We start from the raw sequence: 9762 nt of genomic DNA on the forward strand, positions 1-9762 counted from the left end.
ACCTGTCATTGTCTATTGTTATGCCATATCGTAGCTGACTATTTGCCGCTTTATTCTTTTACATTGAGTTTTTTGGTCTGTTGACTAATTAAAAGGGATAGTTTACCCAAATTACAAATGATATATTTGTTTCGTTACTCTGTAAGCAGTCTATGGACAGGGTATGATGACATTCCGTGCTTTGGTTTTGTTCACCTGGACACTGTTTTCAAATGCTGTCATACCGTGTCTGTAGACTGTTTACACTACACGGTATGGAAACCAAGATGTAATTTTGTCATTTGAGTGAACTATCCCTTTATTGTCATTTTTAGAGTGTGTGCATTATGATGATTACCTTTCCTTTGATTCTCTCTCGTTGTGGTTCTTCTCTTCCTCATTAGATAGCAACGGACGAGGAGAATATTCCTGTGACAGTGTTGCCTTGAGACAGGGGGGTTGGCTGCACTGAGAATGTGGAGAAGAGAGATTGCTTCCAGATTGCCCAGGCACCAAAAAAGAGACACTTTTTTCATTTCCTACCTGGCCTAAGAGAGTTACAGAGAGAGAGGAAGAGAGAGCGAGAAAGAGAGGAGGGAGGGTGGGGTGGGGGGGGGTCTAGTCGCTGGGCACAGTGCAAAGAGTTGAAAATGTTTAGTCTGGCAACCTGCCTGGTGGGCTGGGCTTGAGCTTGACTTTCTCAACTGAAAAAAATTAAAAAATAAATAGGGAAATGTTGAATGCGCAGGTAGGTAGGTGATGAGGTTTATTTTGTAATTAGAAAAGGGGGAGTCAAAGTTTGAGATACACAGAGATTGTCTTCCTTAGATATTAAGCTATGATTTCTTTTCACTTTTTTTTTCTCGTGTTAAATTTGAGTTTTCTAGATATATTCCAAATAAGTGTTTTTCTTTCTTGAATCTTCATGGCCTTAATTTTAAGGGCGTCAGATGACTTTTTACGGAGAGTAAAGTCTGGCGTCTCGTTGAAAATAAAAAGCGATCTAAATCAGTCTCTTGGACCACTGTGATGGTACATGATACTGCAGGGGTTGAGCTAGAGACATTAAAACAAAATCTATCACATAAGCTGTACAGATTTAATAGACAAGAGTTTTTTTTTTCTTTTCTTCGTTAGAAGAAAACTTTGATAAATAATTATGTCAGAGGTTACTAAATCTAAGAGAAAAAAGTAAATGTCTGCTGAGGAAAAGAGTGGGAAATGATAAAAGCTTTGAGGAGATTTTTCACAATGGGGAGAAAAAAAAGACACTGCATTGTAGAAAATGCAGTCTGTTGCAAATGCTGAACTTGTTTTTATTATCATAATAATTATTTTACATGGCAAGATTGCTGTTGATGACATTAGTGCTTTTATCTGCTACATTTGACCTTTTTTATGAGCTTGATGGTGTTTTTAGCCCGCTTTGCTTGTCACACTATAAAAAAAGAACAAAGAAAAGAATGAAAAAAAATCTAAAACAAACAAAAAACGGTAGAAAAAAAAATTCGCGCAGTGATAAACTTCGTAGATTGAGTAGGAGCTTACGGTTTAAACCAATCAGTGCAAAAGCAATAGAAGAAATTGTTGACAATTTCTGTAGTCTTTCCTAGTTGTGGATCAAATGCAGCCCAAGGATGGCCATTTTTATACCAAAGATGAAGAGACACTCTGATCCAGAGTTTTGTTGTTTTTCAGTTAGATTTTGTTGTTGATGTTGTTGATGTTATTGTTGATATTGTTGTTGTTGCTGTTGTCATTGTTGTTTTTAATTTGACCTTGATGGCCGGACCAGTCCGTACTTTTCCTTTCATTACAATTACATGTTTTGGTTTAAGCTACCTTCCACGGTTGTCGAAACTATCACACTGACGTCAAACAGTATTTGACCGCATGATCCAACTAGTGGCAGTTCGACCTAATGTCCCTCTCTACCACTTAAATTGTCTTTCCGTCTCTCATCTGTCGTGTCTCACTCTTTCGTCAACTATGGGGGCATTCCACCAGTCAACAATAAATAATACACTATAGGAAATATTGGGGAATGTTGCAGGCTCGCTCCTCAGTCATTGATGCGTCGCTTCTGGCTTTGTCGGCTCACTGATTTCTGCCTCGACGCTGTCTATTTATCTCATTGAATCAATGACAACTGAACGAAACGGATACATTTTATCCCCTCCCCGGGAGTCTCATCTACGTTACCCTGCATTTTTTCCCTCGCTCCAGTCATCCAGACAACACATAACAAAACTCTCCAGCATATTTCTGTCTACGTGGACTTAAAACATGTCGTGCTATCCCAGGCACTATGTACTTAGGAAGACAGGCACTTGATTCAAGACTAGCATTGGCACGTTGACCTCTGGTGTGCTTCTGTATTTAATATATCTCTGAACTCCAAACGCAAAACGAACACATGGAAGCATACGGTAGTGTTATCTGCTTTAGCAAACATTATCTCTCTTGGAGATCCATATTTATGGGCTGGATAAACACTACTGTACTCAAACCTAAGGGGCTATTTTCCAGACAGAATAGTACACTACAATAAGGTTGACAGTAACCTTTCAGCCAAGCCTAAAATGCCTGTCTTCTCAGCCTCTAGACTCAATAGCCTGTAAACATCTCTGCCTCACCCCTTTCAGCCTTCCATCAAACCCCTATCCATTGCCATTTGAGATTTTTTTTGAATGATTTCATCTCTGGAGATTTGTCGCGTAATAAATGGCGTGCGGCTGTGGGATGGCAGGCACGCTATCCCCATTACAGTAACTTGTGTCTGGAGCGCTGTGTGTCTCTATCCCCATTACAGTAACTTGTGTCTGGAGCGCTGTGTGTCTCTATCCCCATTACAGTAACTTGTGTCTGGAGCGCTGTGTGTCTCTATCCCCATTACAGTAACTTGTGTCTGGAGCGCTGTGTGTCTCTATCCCCATTACAGTAACTTGTGTCTGGAGCGCTGTGTGTCTCTATCCCCATTACAGTAACTTGTGTCTGGAGCGCTGTGTGTCTCTATCCCCATTACAGTAACTTGTGTCTGGAGCGCTGTGTGTCTCTATCCCCATTACAGTAACTTGTGTCTGGAGCGCTGTGTGTCTCTATCCCCATTACAGTAACTTGTGTCTGAAGTGGGACCTTATTCCCTATATAGTGCACTACATTTGACCAGGCACTGCATCTCAGTACAAAAGGCATCACTACAGTCCCTAGTTCGAATCCAGGCTATATCACATCCGGCCATGATTGGGAGTCCCATAGGGAGGCGCACAATTGTCCCAGCGTCGTCCGGGTTTGGCCCGGGGCAGGCCGTCATTGTAAATAATAATTTGTTCTTGACTGACTTACCTTGTTAAATAAAGGTTAAATAAAATTAAATATATAGGGCTCTGGTCATAAAATAGGGCTCTATGTTAAGAATAGGGTTCCATTCCGGACACCTCCTCTGTGTCCCTGCCTGCCTGCTTGCTGTGGTGCTAGAGCCATAAAAAGGCATCACTCTCTCTCTTCTCTCGCTCTTCCTCTGTGAGGTTTTCCCTCTTTATTGGACAGTGCAGGAGCTGAACCACAAAACCAATTTTAGTCACATTCTCAATTGACGGGGCCCAATTTGTCTCCCCTCAGGGCATTGGGATCCGCTCCAGTGTCCCTCAAAGCCTCTTTTTTTAGAAAAAAAGAGGGAATTGTAGTGTTCTTTTTTCGTTAACAATTGCACATATTGAGATCCATCAGTTCATGTGATTCAAAGGCAGGCTGTGCATTGCGTTCTGGGAAAGATGGCAGTGACATCATGGGTCTGTAACAATGTAATTGTTTATCGAGTGCCTTTAACGAAGCTTCCAAATGATTCCAATATCTACAGGATAGAAAAAAAGCACACGGAAAAGCTATCTTATATAAGGGAACCGTACATTTTTGAAGGAGTTGTGCTAATGAAAATACTAGTACAAATGTACAACCTACTCTAAGGTGCTACAGTGAAAGCTGTCTTGGGCATGTGCCTGCTTTGTGTCCATTGGTCTGTGACGCACTGGCTATTGTTGATCATTTGATCAACATTCATTTACTACAGTGGCTCATCCCATTGGGTTGTGCTTTTCACAACCAAGAGAAAACGGGCACATTGTGAACTACGTAGTCTACATAGTGAGCTGCCATCATAGCCACCGTAACACAGGCAATGCAATCGGAGAAAATATAACCATTCGACAATCTGTTGTCCCGTAAAACATTCAACCCACATGTCTTCCATCCAATGACAAGTCAATGATCAAATTTACTGTAGCAATCTACCAACACCAGAGCTACTCAGCTGCTCACTGTCCCCAAACACCTCTCTCTTTCCTCTTTTCACTCACCCTGTCACTTCCCCTCATCTTTTGCGTTAACTTTCCGAGTACAGAAAACTTTGAGATCACAAGATATATGCGCAAAGTCACCCACTTTACAATTCCAACAGACAAACAAACCCAAAACGTCTGTACCCTTTTCACACCAGTGACAACAACCGTCTACATTTCTGCACGTCTCTCTGGGTAATAACATTGTTTTTGCTGCGTATTTTTCTTTCCTGCCACGCGTGAGCAGGCTAGCTGCTACAGTATGAGGTATCCAGATCTTAAGCTAGACCGTCGGTCGGGTCGACGTTTGCTCCTCAACCTCTATGGTGTTCAAACTGTACCTGAAACTATGTGCTCTACATCATAGATCACTCTTACAGCTGCTACTTTAAGAGACAGACTAAGGAAGAAACCTTTGATTAACCGCAGGAATCTGACCGCAATCTCCTTTGATCACAAAGATCAACACTCTACACATATTGTTACCGTCTAAGATTCAATAGCAATGACATACAAGGAAAATTAGGTTACAAATAGAAATGACAAAAAGCACACAACAGAACCGTATGCGCTCCAAATTGCTACCTGAGATTCAAGAAAGACAAAACATTGAAGTGAGGAGAGGTTTCCCTCGATCGGGTAAGAGCGATATCGGTGAGGTCATTACGTCGTTGAAATGGCAGTATCAAGACTGACTGAACTCCTCTCTTATTCTACGCTAGTTGTAGCACAATGGCCTGGTAAAATGTCTGTTAGAAATGTACAGTGATTCTCACTACGTTTTAGGGAGCTGCAGTTAAAGATCTAGCTAGCTAGCCTATGTGTCAGAACAAACCAGCCAGAGAGGGTCATTAGCTCCTGTTGCCAGGCAGAAGTTGTTGAGGCGCTGTGTTGTGCACCTCCACCTGTTACTAATTGGAGGCATGTTCTACTACATCCGCTGACACGCCACACACACACACACACACACACACACACACACACACACACACACACACACACACACACACACATACTCACTATTGCCAGACATTTCTGAGTATTACACACACACACACACACACACACACACACACACACACACACACACACACACACACAGTGTTTCAGTCAGTGTGTTAGTCTTCTCATTATCTCTTCGTCAGAGTAAGGTTATCACTGAGAGACTAAACCTATGTTCTCCATTGCTTACCATCATAGAGTCTCAGTTACCTTGGCTCTATGGGGCCAACTTCCACGTAAGTAAAATGTTCACTTTCTCTCCCATTGACATCAATGCATCACTAACTTAAACACTGACTTTAGTGGAAGTTAGGATCCGCCCCTATGTCTTTGGTATCTACAGAACAGCAGTGTTCAGTTTCAGTCTACAGTATCTATCCAGGCTGGGCTACAAAGCTGCTTCAGTTCACTGCCTTTTTTTACACCGTCCACTTCTCCAATCCGTCCCATGCTGTGTCTGTCTCACTGCCTCCGTCCAGATATCAAGCCAGTCAGTCATATCTATCTACCATATTTCTATCAAGTCCTAGGAACATATTCACCACAATGGCATTCCAAGTTGTTCAATGTCATACCCCATTGTCATAGGCTTCTTGTGATTTCCCCCATTGTGACTAGACAGTGGTTTAGAGAAGACTGGCCCTGTGTCCAAAATGGACCCTATTTTTATATAGGGGATACTGTGTCCTATATTGGCACCCTATTCCCCATACAGTGCACAACTGGACTGTATTATGACAGACGGTGCCTCAGAGTTGGGCCTCCCACAGTGAAGTGTGACAGGAGAGCTCCGGGCTCGATATAACTCAACACTCTTTCAGCTCTTACCACCACGTTATTCAGTGGGGAAATTGCTAAAAAAAAAAAAAATGTGGCCCACGCTTTTTAATTGATGCTCCGGTTCACCTTTGACGGGAGGCATCGATTGGCCACACATCCCCAGGAGCTCAGCCAACTGGCTAACCTAACACACACCTTCCTCAAAATGAAATGGCTCCCAGAGACGTCAAACACTATTGAGTAACTATCATTGGAAATGGCCAACCAAATTTGCTAAAGAAACCTCCAGAACTTTCATTAAGCGTCAGGATTATTATACAATATAAAAAAAAGAGGAATATTTATTAGGACAGCAAAGCGGTTCTTAGATATTTTTTGTTTAGTTCTGTTTTTTGTTGTTTTTCTATTTTTGCTTTTCTTTGGGTCAGTGCGGAGGATGTGGTCATGCCTTATGCACGCCACTCAGTGTGTGTGATCCTTGATAAATATCTGTACATCTGTGGATGTTAGGATTAAACTTCGGTTTTAATGAGTTGTTTTTTTCTCTGATGAAGCTTTCAATAAAAAAATTAGGAAAAAATCGCGAATGTGCCTCGTTATTTGACTCTAATGTCTCAATCTTTGTAACTGCAAAACATGGTCTGCAAAACAGTACTCATTTTAGTGCAAGTGGTAGACACCATATTGTCAACTACTAACTCTACCCCATCTCCTGTAATAAAACACCACCCCACCCATACCAATACACCTGCCTCTTAGCCCCAATACTAGTATTCCATATATAATTGTGTGCAATGCAGTGGGGTCCAGTTGAAGTATTAAATACATTACCTACATCTAAATTACTTCCATCTAATTTTTTTATTGTATTTTTATTTAACCTTTATTTAACTAGGTAAGTCAGTTAAGAACAAATGAGTATTTACAATGACGGCCTGCCCCAAACCCGGACGACGCTGGGACAATTGTGCGCCGCCCTATGGGACTCCGAATCATGGCCGGTTGTGATACAGTCTGGATTCAAACCAGGTTGTCTGTAGTGACACCTCTAGCACTGAGATGCAGTGTCTTAGACCGCTGTGCCACTTGGGAGCCCCAAGTCTGCCACCTGCCATGTCAGGTGACTTCCAGCCAACACATCCTCCCATAATTACAGGTCTCAGAAATGGAGTTAACACTTACAGTATCAATGATATTCCCCATAGAAAAGAGCAGCTGCCTGACTGGGTGTGAAGTGGTCATAATCAAAGGCAGAGAAGCCGGCTTCAGGGAAAGGACAAAGGATGTCTTGATAGAGAAGAATTGACTGATATGTGTTAGATAATAGAGTAAGAGAATGGGAGTATGGCGCCCTCCTTTGGGCCTGCATTCACAGATGTTCCAATCTGCTTTGTTTATGTGTAAACTCAAAATGTATGGTGAGAGACATAACGTTCACTGTCCATTTTACTCTATATATTAGTCTGTATTTGTTAGATACTGGTTGTGTTTACACAATTCTGATCTTTTGCCCAATTATTGTGAAAAGATCTGATCTGATTGGTCAAAAGACCAATACTGGCAAAGATATCCGAATTGGCCTGCCTGTTTAAACATAGCGGTGTAGTCCACTCTTATCTGGTGCACAGGAGGGATGTTCCTTCCAGCCAAACACCACAAGGGTGCAGCAGACGAACACAGATGTTATCTCGCTGAGGAGGATGCATCAGGGGAGGGACTGGAATCAACTGAAAGGACATCGCCACTGAGAGAGAATGATGTGACTTACCATTAATCTCCTGAATATATAGAGGTATGTGTTACTGTGAAACTGTTAGATGACCTTGTTTTTGGGGGGGATTGCCTTGATATGTGATAAGCGTACCATGGTTTGGTAGTCATTTGTGAGGGAAAAAGAAAGTGAAAAAGTACTCCTGACTTATAGGAATACGTACCAGCTATGTGTATATGATCATGATATACATAGAAGTGGCTGTTATCTTGAGTCCTTATGTGTGCAGAACAGTGCCTTCTGCTGTACAAAGTAGTAACTACTGCACTTTAAAACTGGGATACTTCTCAGCCCAAATAGTGAGCCAGCGTCAATAGCCCTCCAGAACCTATTCTACAAGCTTGGCGTTCTGTCTGTGCCTGTCTATGGTCTTCTGTTCAATGGGGAATAGGGGATTCTTGCTTTGCTGTTTTTGTGTTGCGGCTAGTTGAGCACAATTGATTTACACATAGCTTAATGGAATAAGGGAAGCTGTACAATTGGGTTGGATCAGATGGGAATCTAATGACCCTAGTCTTCCAGGTGCACATCCGTGGAAATTCAATCAAGAATCTGTGATACTCAGCACACAACTGACTTGCACCTGGTGCTCCCAAATAAGCTGACATTCCAGTAAGAGAGCAAATTACGAGGGAATCTAATGCCACAACCAAAACTAACAGACCAGCCCAAGAGACACAGGATAATATGGGGTTTGGCTCTAGTTATGTTAGCAGCTATTTGTTTCTGTCTAGGAGTAGGTGCAGTGTAGCCAACCAAGCTTGCACATACAGTACACAGCGCTATGCTAATCTTAATTCAATGGATTTTTCATTCTGTCATATTAACCTCTATTAGTGAGGCAGTATTGCGTAAATAACCTTGTCTAGACACGCTGCTAGCTAACACTGTTAGCTTAAACAATTAGACAATAGGGCTCGAGTCTGACTGCGCATTGTTCTGCCCACAGAATGAGCGCCTTGTCAAAGGGCTGCGGTGGGGTCTAATTGATAAACAAGGTGAGAACGAACGCTGCCACCGAGACAGAAGGACAAGACAGGAGGACAAATAAATAACACGCTGTCACGTCAACGTCGAACAATGAAAATACGAGGCCCCCTTCGACAGCGCCAAATAACTCACGCTGCCCGTGGCTTTAAATCAGACAGCTCTCTCAGTTTCAATATTCCCATGATGAATTGCTATCATTGTATTGCAGGAATTGGGAGCAGGGCCAGCCACATTGAAGTTCACAATGACATTAGTGGAACAATTGAATCTCGTGGGAGCCATGCTGCACACAAGGCTTTTCTAGTCCCGAGGTTGTACTGTGCGCCAAGGGCCTTTTGCTGCTCTCAATACACAGATTGCAATAGGTGATTATTGAGGACGTGAACACTCAACACACTATCACATTTCATTATGAAATAGACACAAATGAATGATTAAATACTAGCCAATGCTGCTTGTTGCACTTACATTAGCGTCCCCTTGTGGTGTTTCCCTTAGCAAAGACTGGTTGCCCTCCGCTGGTGCAGAGATATGGGGAAGAAATTACTGTAGTTCACCATTGCTGAGGGGTTGATGGCAAGCGTTTGAATCTGCACAAGAAGACACTCAAACTGTCAATTCTTAGTTTTGCCAATTCAGTCTGGTTTTATGGACGGCTAAACAACTCCACCACCTTCCTCACAGAGAGCGTACACATCCCTGGACTCATTGATCACTTTGGATGTCTGAATTAAGGTACTATTATGTTCGCAAGTCCACAATACTTATTTGCCATTGACCTCTAATCTTTAAAGCTATTGCCCTTATTAACCTTGTTAAGAGCACAGTTATCTGCTCCATTACGCTCAGATGTTCTGGTCTCAGTGGTGTAGTTTGGGCTTCCTCATCACTCCCAGTCCCAGA

The 9762-nt window shown here is 42.3% G+C and overlaps 1 protein-coding gene across 2 annotated transcripts in view; it reads left to right on the forward strand.

Moving 5' to 3' along the window:
• The window catches only part of LOC106588200 (RNA-binding motif, single-stranded-interacting protein 3), a 249000-nt gene extending 242315 nt beyond the window's left edge, over positions 1-6685 (forward strand). For both annotated transcript variants that reach the window (XM_014176955.3, XM_082970317.1), the window contains one exon: positions 384-6685. In XM_014176955.3, coding sequence (XP_014032430.1) covers positions 384-387 — 4 coding nt within the window. In that variant the 3' untranslated portion in view covers positions 388-6685. The remainder of the gene's footprint in view (positions 1-383) is intronic.
• The last annotated feature ends 3077 nt before the right edge of the window (positions 6686-9762 follow it).

The sequence above is a fragment of the Salmo salar genome, chromosome 27 (assembly GCF_965601325.2).
Source record: "Salmo salar chromosome 27, fSalSal1, whole genome shotgun sequence".
Classification (NCBI taxonomy): domain Eukaryota; kingdom Metazoa; phylum Chordata; class Actinopteri; order Salmoniformes; family Salmonidae; genus Salmo; species Salmo salar.